The 20788-nt window shown below is 37.7% G+C and overlaps 1 protein-coding gene across 1 annotated transcript in view; it reads left to right on the top strand.

Moving 5' to 3' along the window:
* Nucleotides 1-20788, top strand: part of ADGRV1 (adhesion G protein-coupled receptor V1) — a 515461-nt gene that overhangs the window by 202238 nt on the left and 292435 nt on the right. Inside the window, exons 78-82 of the mRNA XM_046001147.1 lie at nt 322-729; nt 6287-6471; nt 12061-12310; nt 12830-12969; nt 14482-14642. Coding sequence (XP_045857103.1) covers nt 322-729; nt 6287-6471; nt 12061-12310; nt 12830-12969; nt 14482-14642 — 1144 coding nt within the window. The remainder of the gene's footprint in view (nt 1-321; nt 730-6286; nt 6472-12060; nt 12311-12829; nt 12970-14481; nt 14643-20788) is intronic.

Here is a 20788-nt window from a genome sequence, read left to right as displayed (position 1 = left end):
TACGCAGCCTGTGTTGTTTAGAGCACTGTTTACAGCATGTTCACAGTTGCAGAACTTCTGCGAGGCAGTAATGCCATTTTTTTTCTCATCCCCATCCTCAGTCTGTCCTAAGGCATCTGTCTTTCCTAACATCATCACTGTGATGTGTATTTATTTCTCTGATTTATCTCAGAAGTATAAAACCCCATGTTTTAGTGTTCGTGGTGCTATGGCCCATCAGTTTGTTTAAGAGAAATAGGATGTGTTTAAGAAGTAAGAATTTGTTCAGGAAAAAATCAGAGGTGTTACAGTTTCACTTCCGTGGTGCTGTTTAATTTCTAGGAGTTGAGGAGCGCTGAAACAGTGGGCCGTACTCTCATCTCTCCAGCTCTTTCCGGGAAGGATTTTGTGAGAACCGAAGGGACGCTGGTCTTTGAACCAGGCCAGAGCAATGCCATATTGGATGTCATCCTAACGCCAGAGATAGGGTCTTTAAATCCATTTCCTAAACGCTTCCAGATTGTGCTTTTCGACCCCAAAGGTGGGGCCAGAATTGATCAAATGTATGGGACTGCTAACATTACTCTCGTCTCTGATGCGGATTTGCAGTCCTTCTGGGGACTTGCAGATCAGTTACAGCAGCCCTTGGATGGGGACATTCTCAACAGAGTACTCCACAGCATCAGCATGAAAGTGGCTACGGAGAACACAGATGAACAGCTCAGTGCCGTGATGCATTTAATAGATAAGGTAAGAAGCCCTTGTAAGCAGTAGCAGCTGGGTGAGTAAAATTTCATAAATTAAAAAATTAAAATAGTTATCATGTCAGTCATCGTGACATTATGATAGGGTTAAGCTTCTGAACATAGAGTGGAATTCATCATAGCTGACACTGTACTTTGGCTTGGATGTGACTGATGTCTGTCTGGAAACCCCAGTCTTAAACCTGGAGAATGATTAGTCATCTACAGTAGCACTAAGGACAGCCCAGTGTCTGAAAAGAAGCATCAGATGTCAGAAGCTAAAAGCTCTTTCTGGTTCTCCAGAAACTGGATAAATCTCTGTTGAGATTGCATTTTAGTTTTCTGAGTCTGTAAAAAGGGAGACTTGGCCAAGATTACATAGTTCTTCCATGGGACAGGTGCTCTTGCCCTCTGCTTAGTCCCTGCTCCTCCTGGGCCCTATATTCCCTCAGAGAAGGAGAAATAAGAAATGACCAGATGATTTCAGGCATTCAAGTGGTGTGGAGTTAGATCAACCTGGTTTTATTTTTAACCCATTTATTTATTTATAATTCTGCAAATGATGAAATTAAATGGAGATGTAAAATCCTAAAGGAGAGGAGGCCCTGCCAAATAGCTTGTAAAAAAAAAGAGAGAAATGTCTGCTATTTCATGCAGAGAAACTTCTAGAGATAAGAATTCACTATGGGAAATATTGTTACTTAAACTTTCTAATGATGAAATGGCATAGGACAGTAACAAGTTGATTTTGGCCAAGAAGAGGGAAAGAATGCACAGTGGCTACATTTTAGAAAACAGAACATTTTTCATATGATTTAGGGAAGATAAGGACATTCTGCTCCTTTTTTTTTGTCCCCTCAATGAATTATATGAGAGCTACTTATTATTGGTCTAGAATCAACATTTCTTTAACAAGTGTTGTCAAGTAGTGTATCTTGATTGGTTTTCATTGTATCTGTCACAAATAATGAAACTGAATTATTAAGAAACTCATATGGAAAAATGTAATTAACTTTTTTGAGTAACCTTTAGCAAACATGATTATTTTCAAATCATGTTATTGTTACTAAAATTTTTTTAATGTTGTCTTCTCAAATTCAATTTTTACATGTGTGTCATTACTGAATTCTGGATATTTGGGTAACTGACTTACTTAATAATTTAATACATTTTATAACATGTTTTATATAATGATCTATGTAATAATATATAAAGAAAACTGAAAAATTCTACCGAATAACATGAAACACTAGAATAAATAGAAATCTATGCCTCGTTCCACAACAGGAAGACTCAATATCATAAAGACAACAGTTTTCTGTATATTAACCTGTAAATGCAACATAATTCCTATCAAAGCAGCAGTAAGTTATTTTGGTTTTTTGTTTTATTTTTTAACCTGGACAAAATGATGCCATTATTGACCTGGAAGAATATATATGAGAGAATGGGTAGAAGCTTTATGAAAAAGAAGAAAAATGGTAGAGACCAAACCACACTAAATATGAAAAATATATTATGAACTTACAGTGATGAAAATAAGGTGATGCTGGTGTAGTGTTTGGGATATACATGTATCAAAAAACTATTGGTTGTTTATCTGATATTTAAATAGAGTCACCTGTGCTTTACCTGGCAAGCATTTGTATAGTCCATATGTACTTCATTCATATAAACCTCTAAGGTAGCCTCAAATTCAAGAGCGTAGAATAGGACTTCAAGTTCTAGATTGAACTTCATTCTCTAAGGTCTTGTATTTTGAGTGAAATTGTTTCATATTTGTAAGTTTTTTCCCCCCAGATTCTAACTTCATGAAAATAGAATCTGCTGGGGCGCCTGGGTGACTCAGTGGGTTAAGCCTCTGCCTTCGGCTCAGGTCATGATCCTGGGATCGAGCCCTGCATCGTGCTCTCTGCTCAGCAGGGAGTCTGCTTCCCTCTCTCTACCTGCCTCTCTGCCTACTTGAAATCTCCATCTGTCAAATAAATAAATAAAATCTTAAAAAAAATAGAATCTGCTCTCTACTATGCATTTTTTATATGAAGAACTTAATAAATCTTAGATATTGTTATACTCATCAGAAAGGACTACTTACTTATGTTTAGAAGAAGCAAATACTGTGCTGAAAAGAGCAACAGCTTTAAATGATTCACTCTAAAGATTTTCTGGATAGAATCCAGCTGTGACCTTGGGCAGATTTTTGCTATGACTTAATATTCTATCCTTTGATTTTCCTATGCATAGTACAATGAAAATCATTTAAAATTCTATTGGTCACTTTAACAATATTATCAGTCTCTTAAGACTGCTGGGTTTGATATGCAAATTTTAAATTTCTTTGGGTTTTGGTTTCCAGGTGGTTGAAACTTCTAAAACGTGAGTCAGAGCGGCATTGCCTCTAGTTTTGTGTTCTGGAACAATTGAATGAGCACAGGAATAATTTGTTTTGTGAAAGTTTGATAGTCCCCCACCCCCAACAAAGTTTTTTGTTTTCTCTCCTGGCAGTTTTAAAACCTTTCCCCATGCTTCATTTAGGTTTTCTACTTTTTGTAAGTCAACTTTAATAATTTGGGTGGGGTTTTTTATTGTTTTTTAATATAATTTTAAAAATTTTTTTATAAACATAAAATGTATTATTAGCCCCAGGGGTACAGGTCTGCGAATCACCAGCTTATACACTTCACAGCAATCACCATAGCACATACCCTCCCCAATGTCCATAACCCCACCACCCTCTCCCTACCCGCCCCCCCACCCCCGGTAACCCTCAGTTTGTTTTGTGAGATTAAGAGTCTCTTATGGTTTGTCTCCTTCTGAATCCCATCTCGTTTCATTTTTCCCTTCCCTACCCCCCAAACCCCCCACGTTGCCCCTCAAATTTCTCATATCAGGGAGATCATATGATAATTATCTTTATCTGATTGACTTATTTTGCTCGGCATAATACCCTCTAGTTCCATCCACGTCGTCTCAAATGGCAAGATTTCATTTCTTTTGATGGCTGCATAGTATTCCATTGTATATATATATACCACCTCTTCTTGATCCATTCATCTGTTAATGGACATCTAGGTTCTTTCCATAGTTTGGCTATTATGGACATTGCTGCTATAAACATTCGGGTGCGCGTGCCCCTTCAGATCACTATTTTGTGTCTTTAAGGTAAATGCCCAGTAGTGCAATTGCTGGGTCGTAGGGTAGCTCTATTTTCAACTTTTTGACGAATCTCCATGCTGTTCTCCAGAGTGGTTGCACGACCTTGATTCCCACCAACAGTGTAGGAGGGTTCTCCTTTCTCCACATCCTCGCCAGCATCTGTCATTTCCTGACTTGTTAATTTTAGCCATTCTGACTGGTGTGAGGTGTTATCTCATTGTTGTTTTGATTTGTATTTCAGTTTGGGTGTTTTTTATTGTTGTTTATGTAAAATGGCCTTTTACAGTCAGAATATTTCATCCTATACTTTTCAATATCATAGTTTTTTTTCAAGAATTTTTACATTTGGTATGTTTTATAATCATACTAATAATGATTGACACTTATCTCTTTTTTTTCTTTCCTGGTTTTGTATTTCATGCTTGCAATAATTTTGACTGACTTGACAACTAACTGTCTCAGTCTGTGTTTTTAGTTTAGGACAAGCAAGTTGAGGGAGTGTCTTGAGTCCCAGCAGGGAGGCTGTCACATGTGCCTCCTGGACTTGACCATTCACCATGTTCATGACCTCAGACAAGTTAGGCATCTTCTTTTTGCTTCCGTTTCCTTATCTGGGAATAAAACAAAGGAATAGTAGCACCTCTCTGATAGGATTATTGTGAACACCAGAGAAGTTAGGATAACATGCTGAAATCCGGACCCATACAAACCAGGGGTTATATAGATGGCCTTTTTGTTTTATTTTTTGTGTGCTTTACTAAAGGAAACTTTGTGTTTCCCTTAAATATGAATGGAAGGTTGGGTGGCTTTAAAAATCTTAAGATGACAGCTTTTAATTCTTAAAACTGTATGTTTCGCTCTGTTGACGTCTGGCATCTCATTTACAAAAAAGTCTGATGTCAGAATGAATTTTTGTTTCTCAGTTACTAATTTTTCTTTTCTATATGGTTTCTGGTAGGATTTTTTTTTTTTTTTAACACTTGAAATAAGGTTTAAAAATCACCCAGATGCATCTGGTGGTGTTTCCTTTTTCGGGTATAAAGCAAGCTCTGCATTTTTAGACATGACTGTTTCTTTAGCTTATCAAGGAACTGTGGCCTTTCTCTCTCTCTCTCTCTCTCTCCCTCTTTTTGCTTCTACCAGCCCTTTTATATGCTTGTTGCCTTTTATAGATTTGTTTTATTTATCTGTTATATTCTCTCTGAGTTCTGGGAGCATTTCCTGAGCTTTTTTTTTCATTTAACATTTCAGTTTGATTGTTTCAGGAGTCTATGGGTGTTCCCTTTCTTTTTTTAACTTTTATTTGCTAAATTTTTACTTTGTTTCATTGCCGCATAAGTAAATAAATTTACTTTGTATTTTTGTCATCTTTTCTTTATGGAGTATTCTCCATTCTTCCTTACTATCTTATAGATGGATATTCTTTTAGATCTTGAGTTCAGCTATCAGCTTGGCACTGTGTAAATTGCAAAGCTTTAATAATAAGGGGACATAGGCAACTTCCTCAGTGAGCTCAATTGGTAGGAGCAACAGACAAATCATTTCAGTGTTGTCAAAGATTCATTAATAAAGGTATGTGTAAGTTACAAAGAGAGATTATGTATATTGGCAAGTGGGTCACAGTGTATAAATCACAGAGGAAGGGATGACTAATTTGGATTTTGAAGGATTTATAGGGACATCTCAGGTCTAGAAGAATAGTGGGATAACAAACCAATGGCTTTGCACCCATGCTTAGTTAGACAATAAAGATGTGGTCCCTGTTGTTCTAGCAAGGAAAAACAAAATAAATAATGAAGGCGATTTTCCTCTTACTCTTCTTGTCCTGCAAACCACAAATAATTTAGTTCTTTAAGGTAGGAAGGCTCATACTTCCAGATAAAGACAAGAGTACCCGGAGCTGCCGGCTACTCTTGGTTAGAAAAGGATTTTTTCATTTGATGATTAGACATGTAGTGGTAGACTGTGGCTTCCGTCCCTGGAAAGCCAGGTAAACAAGAATAATCCTTCTTCTATTGTTGGAAAATATTCTTGTATTTATTTCCTAAGTTGTAGAACAAAAGAGAAAGAATTTGGGGGGTAGATATAAAAGTGAGATTACTTTTAATTCATGATGTTAATTATTGTAGTTAAAAATAAGTGATACATGAAACCTTTGGGGCTTTATCTAGTTATTAAATAAAAATTATTTTGCTGGTCATGACTCTTCTTTATAAATGATTATGCTTTTTTTTAAAAGTGTAAGTATTTGAAATATAATTTTGATGCCAATTTTTCTTAAATTCATCATAGGTTCTTCCTTATTTTAGTAATTTTAATAACTGTTAATAAAGAACATGTACCATTTGTACCATTAAAATAGTTTTATTTTTGAAGATATTTGTTTATACTGAAATTTTTTTTTCTAGATATCTATTGAAGGAAAAAGCCAAGCATTCAGTATTGAAAATCGAAATCTTTTTTATGAGATTCTCTGTGCTCTTATTAACCCAAAGCGCAAAGACACTAGGGGATTCAGTCACTTCACTGAAGTGACAGAGAATTTTGCCTTTTCGCTGCTGACTGATGTTACCTGTGGCTCTCCTGGTGAAAAGTAAGTATATTTTAATAATAGTACCCTCTGTGTATTCCGTAACAGTTTACAAAGTAATATGCAATGCAAATTAACACTTGGATGTTGTAACTCAAAATTATATGGTCAATGCATAGTATCTTTTTTTTTTAAGATTTTATTTATTCATTCATGTGAAGTGGGGAGGGGCAGAGCAGGAGCAACTGAGAGACTGCTCTGCACTCAGAGCCCCATGTGAGGCTGGATCCTAAGACCCCGAGATCAAGACCTGAGCCAAACCAAGATGTGCAACTGACTGAGCCACCCAGATTCCCTAATGCATTGTATCTAAGGGGTACATGAAATTATTTTTTGAAGAAAACATGGTAACTATGTCAAGAAAATTGAATTTACACTGTCAACAATACATTCCCCTTTTTTTGAAGGGCCTCTTAGGAATTAAAAAAAAGGATTGCTTACTCTCATGATAATAGAAGATACATTCTTAATAGGAAAAAAAAGGAAGATGATTCCAACTTTTAGGCATGTTTTGATATGCCATTGCAGTGGAGTTATAGTTCAGTTTCATCCATTGAGAAGCAGCTCTCCCAGTGTTGTTGAACTTTGGAGCAGTTTTTTCACAGTTAGAGTTTCATGGCAAAAAGCAAGCAAGGGGAAAAGGAAAAAATAAAATGTGACTTGTGTTCATTATCACCTCTATAATTAATTTTGTAACTGTTAATATTCTTCAGAAGTCATGGTGTTTTAAATTGCATTCAGAAGGTATATTGAATCACTGTAGTACAAAGACCTAAATATTTTTCATTTCTATTTGAGTTAACATAAAAATGGCTGATAATAGAAGTTGGTTAGAAACTGAGATTTCCTTCCACTTCTCACAGAGTAATACAGGTTATTTAAAAGGCAGTGACTATTGGGGCACCTGGGTGGCTCAGTCAGTTAAGCAACTGACTCGGTTTGGACTCAGGTCATGATCTCATGGGTCCTGACATTGAGCCCTGCCTGCCGCAGCCCCATGAGGGCTCAGCAGTGAGTCTGCTTGAGATTCTCTCCCTCTGCCCCTTCCACCCCCATGAACACACGTGCTTTCTCTCTCTAAAATAAGTAAATAAATCTTTTTTGAAAAAGTAATGACTATCTTAAACGCTTTCTGTAGAAAGACAGATATTATACAAGCTACCTAGAATGATCAAATACTTAGAGACGGAAAATAGAACGTGGCTTCTATGGCTAAGGGGAGGGGAGAGTGAGACCTAATGTTTAATGGGTACAGAGCTTCATTTGGGGAAGATGAAGAAAGTTCTGGAGATGGATAGTAATGATAATTGTGCAATAGTGCGAATGTACTTAATGCTACAGACCTGTACCTTTAAAAATGGTTAAAATGGGGAGTGCGTGGGTGGCTCAGTCAGTCAAGCATCTGCCTTTGGCTCAGGTCATGATCTCAGGATCTTAGAATCCGGCCCTGTTGTCGGGCTTCCTGCTCCGTGGGGAGTCTGCCTCTCCCTCCACCCCATCCCCTGCTTGTGCACACACTCTCTCAAGTAAATAAAGAAAATCTTTAAAAAAAAAAAAAAAGTAATGACTATTGGAGCGCCTGGGTGGCTCAGTGGGTTTAGGCCTCTGCCTTCGGCTCAGGTCATGATCTCAGGGTCCTGGGATCGCCACATCGGGCTCTCTGCTCAGCAGGGAGCCTTCTTCCGCCTCTCTCTCTGCCTGCCTCTCTGCCTGCTTGTGATCTCTGTCTGTCAAATAAATAAATAAAATCTTGAAAAAAAAAGGAATGACTATTATTTAATGGGACATGTCTGATTAAAAGTGCTTATATAACTCTTAAAATATTTATTATTTATTTGCTGATGAAGGCTATCACCAGCACTTATTAAGTCACATTGAAATTCAGGGATATTTTGAACACTATGTTTAAAAAATCCGGCATAAGAGAAAAAAATTAAAATGTTAAAAAAATAAAAATCTGGTGTAATAATTTAAGTCACCCATTTAGGGCCTTTTATGACCTTTGACAGGTTAATTAAAATATCTGTTGTATATGTAAAACTTTTAACTTTAGTTCTTAGATCACAAGATACATGAAGTTTAAAGAGAGAGTCAATCCAGATAGTATACAATATACTGGAAATTTCATATGGCTCAACATAATCCTTACTAAAAATTATACATAATTTATTCTTATAAAAGATCATTTTAAGCAGCTGGTCAAAGGTAGGGCTAGAGCTTCTACAATTCCCATCTGCAGATACAGATAGAGCTTGTCAAGGGTCCCACAATTAGTTGTGGTGAGACTTCAATCCCAGGCCTGTCTGCCTCCACATCCCCTGCTGAGCATTATGCCTTGTGGTCAGAAGAGACTATAACCACTTGCTTTGTAACAGAATCTCCACTTCCAGCCCTGTGGCTATCATCCCAGGTTAGAGCCGGAGTATGAGCTGAGGTTAAGGTACAAAACCAGCATCATTTTACACTGCAGTCGTAACACTGATGAGTGAGCCCTGAGTAGTAATGTTTTCTTAATGGGGTGAGTCAGCAAAGCTCTTCCTGCCCTTTTAGGAGGCCCCTTCTTCATCCCTCACAACTGGTGCTAAATGTTTGTCTGAGACCATTGACCAGCAGTTTGGCTACTCAGTGCCTTTTATACGTATCTCGTGTCTTCAAAGCCTCTGAAATGTATAATTTCTTTACTTTGTTGCAAAATGAGACCACAGTGTGTGTGTGTGTGTGTGTGTGTGTGTGTGTGTGTGTGTTTTAATAATATCCTTCATTGTTTTTCTCGAACGGGGTTCAGTTATGTTGTCCAATGAAGTCAAATTGTTTATAGTTTTATAATTCCCCATAGTCTCAATCCTTTCTTTTTCTTTTTCTATATTTGTATAAGATCACTAGAGTATTGAGGCTGTTTTAGATGTGAACCATCTACCCTGCTGGGAATGTTGGTTTTCATATTTGTGCCCCAGAGTCATAGGAGAACTCAAACGAGTATAAGAAGCACAAAGAGTTACCTTTTCCGCCTTACTGCCTAAGAAATTCCCAGACCTGAAATGGTATCTGTCATGTGGTAGATTTTCAGTGGTTATGGTATAATGAGTGAATAGAATAAGTCAATGGATCAGTATGTTTCTTCCATGTGTTTCCTATCTACAGACTTACCTTTCCTTCTGAGTTGTCCAGGGAAAGGAAACAACACATGCATTGGCAGCAGCCAAGAATAGTGTGTTGTGTTTGGGGAGATCATCAGCCTTTCAAGATTGAACATAGAGTAAGCAAGGCGGCATTTGTAGGTGTGCGAGAGAATAGGACTCGGGATTTTAGAGATACCATGTTGAGGACAGTATTAAAGTTTAAAGAATAGAATAAATCGAGATAGGGAGACTACACGAGGAATAATTGTTCAGGTAACAGGGCTGAAATTGAGACGGGAACTTGGGGAGGATGGTAGCTTGAAAACAGTTAAGTGGTAGAATTATCATAGAAGTGACAAACAAAATGATAGAGTGCTCAATACTAGTTTGTTTGTTTTTGCTTTGAAAATTAAAGTTGGTGGCCATTCTGATATGTGTTATTTATATATCATCTTAAGCAGTATTCAGGAGCAGCTGCTGAGAGCAAAAGATTTGGGAATTGAACAGGGATGTTGAGGAGGATGATGACATCTGGAACAATTACTTGGAAGCCAAGAAAACACAGTGTCACGTGGCACTGAGGGCACAGCCGTAGCTGGTCCCTGGATCAGTAGTGATACCAGTCCACATATTCATGTGGGGTTCTCCCCCTCACTTCAGCCAGGATGTAAAGCGCATTGTGGGCTGAACACAGTGAGTGTAGTAGAAGGCATGGACACCAGAGGTTACAGGGTCAGGGAGAGTATAGTCATTTGCCAGTGAGAGGGCCAGGAATTTGGCCCATTGTTGTCAGGGCTGGGTCGAGTTACTGTGCATGTTAGATTGGTCCCGGTATGCCAAGATACTGGAGTCCAGGATGGCACTGATGCGCTAAATCCCAGGACACTCCAGGGAGAGTGGGGAGAGGGTATGCAGCCATGTGGTTGAGGGTCACTGGTCTCACTTACATTGTACCTGGTCAGGGGGTGCTGCAGTGGCAGCTTTGAGCTTAAGTCACCTGTGAAGATGTGGAATGCTGGATGGCGAGATTAAGAGAAGAGTTTTTGTTGAGCTGTTTTGAAGAGGCAGGTATTTTAGGAGGAGGCTTGGACAGCAGGGGTCTAGAGCCTGGGTGAATGGTTGGATTAAAGATAGATATTTGAAGGCAGTGAATCAAATGTGGTAGTTAAAGTTATGGAAGATATTTTTAAAATATTTTATTTATTTATTTCTTAGAGCAAGAGAAAGCAGGAGTGAGTGAGTGGGGGAAGGAACAGAGGGAGAGGAGAGGGAAAGAGGAAGGAATCTCAAGTTGACTCCATGCTGAGCAGGAGACTGACCTGGTACTCAGTCTCAGGACCATGAAATCATGACTTGAGCCCAAATCAAGAGTTAGAAGCTCAAGTGACTGAGCCACCCAGGGGCCCCATGGAAGATTATTGTTATTATTATTATTATTTTTTTTTAGAGAGAGGATTTAACTAGAGGAAAAAGCCCTTCCCCTTTTCTTTTTTTCCTCAGATTTTCCATTTAAAATTCTCTGCTCCATTTCCCAGGTTAGGGATTTTGACAAGATATCATTTAGACCCATGATTTGATTTTAATACTCTCTGTCTACTGTGACCCATATAAGTTTTAACATTTAATGTATAATTTTCATCCTAACATCCTAATATTCTCCAAACTTTTCCAGGCAAATTTCAGATCTGATTTATTTTTGTATGCCTTCATTGTTCATAAACATGATGGGTCCAAGACAAGGTTTATCAGGTGCCTTGGGGGACTGGTTAAAAAATAAGACTGGTAGAGCCCCTTGCCTCCTGTCCAGGCAAGGATTCTGATTTAGTCAGTCTGGGGTGTGATCTAGAAATCTGTATTTTTAAACACACTTCCAAGTGATTTCAACACACACTGAGGTTTGGAAGCGCTTTCAGTGAGTACAGGGTCTTATACCTACAGTGTTTAAAACAGCATTGTTGAAAGGGCGAAGATCCCAGCTCCAGGCTATTTCTCTTACCAAATCACATGGTTAGATTCGAAATGCTCTGACAGATTAGAAGGAGATGAGGTAACTCTTGATGAAACATGCTCTAGGTATATAAGATGGTATTTCTTAAAGCAGAGGTTTCAGTTTAGTGGCATGCCCTTTTCCCAATCTGTTCTACCCATGCTGATGTGACTAACACACAAAAAAGTACATATTGTAGCCACAGATTATATCTGATATCCGTGAAACAGCTTTCTAAAACCCATGTTTTAGATTACAAGGGAAATCAGGCAAAAGGATGCAGAAAGTGCTGTGCAAGAAATCATGACAGTTAGCCACAAAGGCACTAAAAGCGCATCGTCCTTACTGCCTCTGGGCTGGTAATGTCATAGCTACGCATAAAGAACAGGACCCCTGTGTAACGCATTTTAATAAGTGTAAGTGGATATGCGTATATACATGTATACATGCATGCCATTTTAGCAGAGCCTTTGTTTTCTGTTACAGAAGCAAAACTGTCTTTGACAGTTGCCCATATTTGTCCATACTGGCTCTTCACTGGTATCCTCAGCAAATCAATGGGCACAAGTTTGAAGGAAAAGAAGGTGATTATATTCGAGTTCCAGAGAGGTTGTTGGAGGTTCCCAATGCAGAAATAATGGCTGGAAAAAGTACATGTGAATTAGTCCAGTTTACAGAGTATAGCAGCCAGCAGTGGTTTATAACTGGAAACAATCTTCATGCCCTGAAAAACAAGGTAATCTATCATTTACAGAATTATGTGGTTGGAATCAGATTTTTCCTCAGCAGACACACTCTTCAGAATGCATTCACTTGATCAGATTTGTGGTAAGGACTACACATGGAGAACTAATTATGAAATATATCCCTTTACGACCTATTTGTAGAATGTGTAGTCTCAACTAGAGTTGGAAATATTTCCTTCATGTTTTATTGAGTAAAATATATACAGTGGGGAAAGTGAAAAATGTAGCCTTCACTAATAGGATACTGTATTATATTCTTCACTCATGATGAAGTCGGACAGTTAAAGTGAGCATCGTCAGCTGAAGGCTGCTCGGGAACTGAAAAGGAAGTAGAATGTTTGCAATGAAAAACCAGTCAGATTCCCTGCATTCATAAGTCAGCTAATTATTTAACTAGTGGCCTTAACCAAGTGACTAGAGTAACTAGGAAAATGAATCAAAGTTCAGAATTCAGTCATGATGCTGATTTTAAAATATCATCCATTTGTCTGTTCTTTGTGGCACTGCAGGTACTGTCTTTGAGTGTGAAAGGTCTGACTTCACAACCCCTGACAGACCACAGTGAGGTTCTCTACAGGATTTATGCTGCCGAACCTAGGATTATCCCCCAGACATCTCTGTGTCTCCTTTGGAATCAGGCTGCTGCAAGGTACTGAATAATTCTTTAAAAATTCTTGAAATTCGCTCCTTCCCTGTTCTATTACAATGGAGCCCAGTTTCTGTAGGGAACACAGAGGGCGAACTGAGGTGAGACTTTGGAGTGGAGAAACATCTCTGCCACAGAAACGACAAAGCAGTGAAGGAAATGGTCTAGTTTTGCCCAGGTAGCAAGCACAGCCCAACAGCTAAATATGTGTTTAACACACTATTTACTTCTTTATTATTACCACGTCCATGGGACCCAGTGTGACTTCTGCTCAATTCACATGACCTTGCTGTGGTTATTGGATAAGTTACTGGTCAGGAAAGGAAATTTTCTTTGCTCCTTCCATCGGGCTTATGGTTCTGGATCTGATGCTCTGTGTTTAGAGGGATTAGCAGGGATTTATAATTCTAGTCCACATATGGCTTGGGGTATATTTTGGAATTAAACCACATGCAGGAATGGGAAGAAGAGAATAATTCTTCTGTAGAATCTCCTTGGCCTAATCCATCCTCAAGTTTCTGAGTCGTTCCATTACCCAGAGCTTAGTCAATGCCAGAGGATCAGGCTTTGCTCACCCAGAGGGTTTAGGGTCCAAATCGGTCACAGGGTTCTGTTCATTTCTGCCTGTCAGCTGCACAGACTGAAATCCTAAATGCATTTCACAGCTTTGTTGGGTAACCAACTGTCCTCCAAACAGCAGAATTCTGGTTAGTCTTTTTCTTTGTGAAGAAATAATTTTCAGTTAAAATTTCAAATGCCTAGTGACAGATCTTAAACTTAACATACAGGTATTGTGCTGTCCTTAATACATAACTCCTCACGAAAGTTTCAAACCTGCATCTGCGGCTGGGATTAAGTTTTGTGTCCTTAGAAAAGTAAAGGATCCCAGAGGCCCACAGCAGTGGTCCCTGTGGGGCACTCAGAGGCTTGGCACGGGACACGACATTTGCGGTCATCACGACCAAGGTTTTGTGTTCGTATCCCGATCTTACAGCAGAAACATTTGAAAGAACTCTGGAAAGGTTTTAGGTAATGGAACTGGCTTCAAAGTAGGAAAAAAAAAAAGATTAAGAAAGAAACATGGAAAATCTTTTAAGGAACTTACGTGGTTCAAAATATAAGGAATGGTGAAATGAGGAGGCGTGGAGAGTGCGCATGTCCATCTTCTGGGGTTTACCAGTGCGAGGGAGGAGCGCCTTGTGATGAAAGCCTGGGGTGTATTGCTTCAGATTAGGCAGGAGCATGGCTCCGTTGGAAGAACCAGCATCTCTGATGTCAGGAATGCGTTTGCGGGTTTAGTGAGTGTTGAGGCTGCTTCTTAAGGCATCTCGTTGGACTTGTTGTATCATGTCTAGGACAAGATGTTCCCTCCAGTGTTTTTTCTTGAAAATTGGTCTGCTTAATGCTTGAGTAAAGAACACTTAAGTTCACGAAGTTATTTTTACTTGAAAAGCCATCTCGAATACCTTAAGTGTTGATAAAAGAACAGTAGTGACCATTATGTTTTTGCCCTAGCTGGTTGTCTGACAGTCAGTTTTGCAAAGTGGTTGAGGACACTTCAGACTATGTGGAATGTGCCTGTTCATACATGTCCGTGTATGCAGTCTACGCCCAGACCGACAACTTGTCTTCATACAATGAAGCTTTTTTCTCTTCTGGATTTATATGTGTCTCAGGTTAGTTGTGGTATTTTTTATTTCAATAATTCTGAATATTTGTAAGAATGAAAGTCTGTTTTCCCAAGTTTGCAAGATGCAAACATACTGTAATTCATCCGTACTAGGACCAAATAAACTTTCCCATTGTCTTATTCATTACCTCATACAATGGATGTTTATAGAAGGCCAAACGTGTACTGATATAATGAATAATGGGGATATAATAAGGGATACAGTGTAATTCTATAATAAGGTATGATAAAAAACAAGATAGTTCCAACTCATAAGGAATATAATATATAGTGTGAGGCAGAAGCTAGATAACAGAGAAGGATGAGTTCTTAGTGTGATGACATAGAGGGCAGATACTCCAATAATGTCGGATTGTCTGAGATAATATATACAAAGCATTTTGTATTTTCATTTAAAAAAAACAAACATACAACCTCGGAGTTCTAAATACACTCAACCATTGTGTTCAAAAATAAATTGTTTTCATCTTCTACATGAAGGCCCCATTTCTGGCAAGAATAGGAGATTCAATCGTATGAACATGTGAGAAATTCTTTACCTACACCTTAATTTTTGAGAACTATAGGACTGTTCTCATTTGCTGTATTGATTATGTAGGTAGGACTCAGAGAATTCCTTCAACTATATTTCTATTCCCTATGCTCACTCATTCCATGCTGTAAGTCATCCTTTACAGCCCCCTGCTGTTTCTAGGAACAATGTCCTTCACAGAGAACTGCATATAGGGTAACTCTGAAGCCAGATTGCCTGGATCCAAATCCTTGTTCTGCTGGTGGCTTGGGCAAATTACTTATTTTCTCCATACCTTTGTTTCTCCATCCATAATAAATGATTTTAAACTGTATTACTGTAACAGGGTGGTAAATATTCTGAGACATTTCGATATCCAACTTTAATAATGTTTTGTCTATAAATGTAATTATCACTGCATTTGAGTCTTTTTATTTGATGTGCAAACAATCCCTTTAATAATCATTATTATGAAACTTTGTGGAGGTAGACACAAATAATTAATAATTATTCTTTGTCCTGGTTATTTAAAATCTTTCCACTATAATTTCACTTTATAAGATTTTACATTTCCCTTAATTTATCTTAATTTTAAGCCTAATAGATTCAATAGCAAAAGTTAATAATTTCTTCTTATTATTAACATCTTTTATAAGGATAACATTTCTTGCTTGATAGATTCTTCTAGGTCCATGTGGTTCCCAAATGAGATGGAGACATCCTATTTTATTTCATTGCTAATATATTTACAAAAGTTTCATAGATATAAAATAAAGCCAAAAGAGAAAATGCTGCAGTAAAATCTACATGAGATTTTATATATTTCTATCAAGACATAAAACCAAGTACTACTACCGTGACCCACAGAAATCCCTTGCTTGATCTAAATACTGAACATCAGAGTTTTAAAAACTGAAGAGAGAATGTTATCTTGATTTTATAGAAAACTGGCAGGACTATAACGTATTTCCTGGAATAATTGTTAACTAATATGTCTTTTTTTGCAAAATGAACACCTACATATCAGTATCTGCTTTTCTTCCATTAACTTAGAGTCATATTTGAAATTACTGGGTTTATTCCTCTCTGTCCATGACATATTGTAGTGATTATTGCATGTTCTGTAGATCAGTAGGAGATACAAAGACATCCTGTGTTAGTGTTTCAGTGTCAGCTGCCATGGGAGGGTAACTGTCCAATCCTCTGATGGGCCCCAGGAACTAGAGATGAGAATTTTATGTATCTTACATACACATTTCATCCTATTAATTAATTAATTAATTAATTAATTAATTTCAGTGTGGGGCTTGAGCTCACGGCCCTGAGACCAAGAGCTGCATGCTCCACTCACTGAGCTAGCCAAGTGCCCCTTCCACACACATTTTATAATTTATGTCAGACCACACCAAATAGCCATCTTTATTTGGAAGCAGTCTGACCAGCTCTTTTCATGAAACGTGGTGACATATAATTAGGCAGGAAGTAAACCTTTTTATTTAAGTCAGGATAGATCACAGTGTGTATCTGCTCCAGTTCCAGTTTACAGGTCTGGTTCCTACACTAGAGCAGAACACTGAAATGATCAAAGTGTGTGAAATGGGTGTACAAGGGCAAGGAGCTTAGTAATTCTCAGCTTAGAAAGATGAAAGATGGGGATATATACCTGTGGTTTTTAAAATTGTAAACCAGTTTACCAAATACCAAGAAATTAAGCAAAGTTTATCTTTAGAAGCTAAAAAGATAGAAAGGACAAATGAACCAAAACTGTGCACTTAGTGTAACACCGTGAAACTCACTTTCAGAAGGGGCTTGGAAGAAATACAGCTTAAAAGAACCTTAGATGATAATGCCATAATGCCATAATTTTATAGTGTAATTATTAAAGATCCTGAGTGTGGTTTGAGGTACATGGCACTATCTGGAGGATAATGTCCAAGAAGCCTACCTTGCTTCCTGTAACTGTTGATGTATTAATATAGGCTATTGGGTCAGAATTGTTGTGATTTTGACTTTACACTTTCACAGTTCCTGTGGCCTTGTGATCTGAACAAGACCATGTACCATTCCATAATCCATTTCAGTTTTAATATCAATATGTGGACTAGGTCTTATGTGATGCTCTTATGGCTGATAAGTCCTCCTATGTGTGGAGGACTTTTAAGCTGAGATTAGAGATGGACCAGAGACCTTACATTTATATCATCTGTTCTTTTTTTGTTCTCTCATGGTAGAGAGATCATTAACAAGTTAGTCAAACTAAAGCCTTCTCTTTTAAATGGCTAATGGCTTTATTTACTTGGCAGATTATTAAGTGTATACACGTCAACACAATGTCAGTTTCCCAGTTAAATAACAGAAAAATAACCGTCCATAAATTGCTAATAATAAGACTTACAGGATAAATAAGATAATCTAAAGTCCTCTGAGGCATGCTTATTCTTTTGTCCAAGGTTTATTACACGACAAAACTATTTTAGTTATGTCTTTAATGTTTTACAAGCTGAGATTCTGATAGTTTTTCCAAAAAAAATATTTTACCAGATGCCACCCATTCATTTCAAATTATTTTTTAAAGTAAGAGATTCTTCCAAAATTTTGTGTTACATTCTTCCAAAAATATCAAGTTTTTATTCACTGTAATCATTGTCCTAAAATAGCCATTGTGATTATGGGGGAAGGTATATCAAAACAGCTTCATTCTATCAAATGGGAAAGGAGTTTGTTAACATGAAGAATAGAAAAAAAGTGTTATAAGAATTTTTTTAAAAAATCATTTGAAGGGGTCTCTGGGTGGCTCAGTGGGTTAAGCCTCTGCCTTCAGCTCAGGTCATGATCTCAGGGTCCTGGGATCAAGCCCCGCATCGGGCTCTCTGTTCTGCAAGGAGCCTGCTTCCCCCCGTCTCTGCCTGCCTCTCTGCCTACTTGTGCGCTCTCTCTCTCTGTCGAATAAATAAATAAAATCTTAAAAAAAAAAACAAAAAACATTTGAAGAGATAACATGGATAGGAAGTCAGAGAGATTAGTTTTAATTCTGATATGGCATAAAAACATTGGGTTTCTCTGTAGATGGGGTGTATTATTTAGGATGAAGTTGGCTGCAAGTAACAGAAGACAGCTCGCATTTCTTAAATAAACAAATTTAGTTCAAGGTTGATTAATTCAGTACCTCAGTGATGTCCTCAGGAGCCTACCCCCTTCTCATTTTTCTGCCTTGCTTTCCTCAAAGATTTTGTTTTCTCGGTCTTGTCCCTACATGGTCTGGAACTGGCTGCAGCTCTCAGGATCACACAACAACATCTAGGCTTGCCAAAGGAAAGGCACTTATTTGGATCATGTTTTAAGAACGATGAAAACTTTCCTGAAAACCACCCAGAATGTTTTCCTGCACATCTCTTTGCCCAGAATTTTGTCCTCTGAACTTTCATAAACCAGTCTGTGTCCAGAGAGGATACAGCTAGAAATATAGACACAGCCGTGGGTAGAGCCGCAAGTACTACCTTTTTGAACATTGTGTCCCCATTGCTCAACAGAGCCACAGGTGTATGGTAGTTTCTCAATACCTACTTGTTAAATTAATAAATGAATATATGTTGTTGATCTGACATCCTCCAATAAGATGTTCTTCTGACAATGTAAGTCAAAGTTGTACTTTGATCTCATTTTAGCATTTTTAAAAAAGATTTTATTTATTTATTTGACAGAAGAGAGAGATCACAAGTAGGCAGAGAGGCAGGCAGAGAGAAAGGGGGGAAGCAGGTTCCCTGCTGAGCAGAGAGCTCGATGTGGGGCTTGATCCCAGGACCCTGAGATCATGACCTGAGCCGAAAGCAGAGGCTTAACCCATTGAGCCATCCAGGTGCCCCATCATTTTAGCATTTTTAATAAAAATTATTAAACATCTCATTTTATCATTTTTAATAAAAATTATCCTGAAATACAGCATATTCTTTTTCTGACTTTCACTCAGGACAGTTTAACGTAGCAATAGATCTTGCTGTGATTATCGAAATGTTCTGCCCTGTCCAGTATGGTACCCACCAGCTACATCTGGTTATTGAGCCTTTGAAATATGACTGGAACAAGTGAGCGACTGAATTTTTCATTCTATTTAATTTTAATTAATTAAAATGTAGGTAGCCACATGTGGTTCTCAGGGTTAATACTCTTGATTTTTTGGAGGCTAGCCCTCTGGCAACCTCATCCCTTGGGGAGGAATCCTTTCTCCCAGACCTTGTGTTCTGTAAGGTGATTCATATTGACGTTTGTTCAACAGAGAAAACTTTTCAGGCTTGACAATTTTGTTTTTCTGCCTTTAGTTTATTAGTAGCAGTAACCAGGTGGCACCATGCTGAGAGGAGAGGTACAGAAATCTGGTAATCAATAGAGATGAACAACAAAGAAGTAAAACCAAGTAACAATTACAGCTAGCGTTAGGTGGAAAAATAAAAAAAAAAAGAAGCTGACAACATAATAACTGATTTAATAATGTGTAGTAAACATTTGGTTTTATTGAGATTTATGATTTATCTGCAGAGAAGACAGAGATAGATACATAGCTAGATACAAAAGTTATGAATATTTTTCAAAGATTTCATGGCAAAAAGTCTTAATATTTGGCTAGTGGAGGGATAAACCAGTAATTTGGAAAATGTATCCTATTCTTAAGGGATGCTGATAGATAATTTTGCTGGGTATACATATTCATATACAAGCATTACCTATGTTTATACTCATACCAACATATAAATATTGTGTGGATAGATAAGGTCTTTGATCCAGTTTGATGACAGCAAAAGAATCTAGGGGTTCTTTAGAGTTCTTTAGGTTCTTTAGAGTTCTTTTTCTCCTCTAAATCAAAGATTATCATTGTTGTTTTGTTAAGGATAGTTTATCTTTCCCCTCACTTTCTAATGATATAGAAAAGTAATTGTGTTAATGAACTTATTAATTGTTCTTTTCCAACTGAGTCTAAACTACACTGTGCTAAGAACAAAAATAAAGTGGGACACCTGGGTGGCTCAGTTGGGTCAGGGTCTGACTCTTGATCTCAGCTCAGGTCTTGATCTCAGGGTCATGAGTTTGGGCTCCATGCCACATGTGGAACCCACCGAAAGAGGAAAAAAAAAAAAAAAAGGAAAGAAAAAGTATTCAGTTAGCTGCTTGTTGTTTTATTTTTCTTTCTTTTTTTAAGATTTTATTTATTTGAGAGAGAGAGCACAAGCAGGGGGAACAGCAGAAGGAGAAGCAGGGACTTGATCCCAGGACCCTGGGATCATGACCTGAGCCAAAGGCAGATGCTTCACAGACTGAGCCCCCAGGCACCCAGCTGCTTGTTGTTTCTACATAATTGTCAAGGAGTCAATTTTTTAAAAACTTCAGAGTACACCTTTAAGTAATACTTAGAATTGTTATACTTCATTTTGTAAAAAAACATTCTATTTATAGTTACAACATTTTGTGCCCTGTGATTTACATATTTATATTAAAGGAATTTAAACCAAAAAATTATTACAACTTAAAAAAAACAGACTTGTAAATTAAATCACGTGTGCTAAATGTAGCTATTTGTTATCAGATAAGAAAATAAAAGGGAAGTCCTTAGCATATAGTGCATTAGGAAC

This window comes from Meles meles, chromosome 3 (assembly GCF_922984935.1).
Source record: "Meles meles chromosome 3, mMelMel3.1 paternal haplotype, whole genome shotgun sequence".
Taxonomy (NCBI): Eukaryota; Metazoa; Chordata; class Mammalia; order Carnivora; family Mustelidae; genus Meles; species Meles meles.
This window is presented reverse-complemented; position numbering and strand designations above follow the sequence as displayed.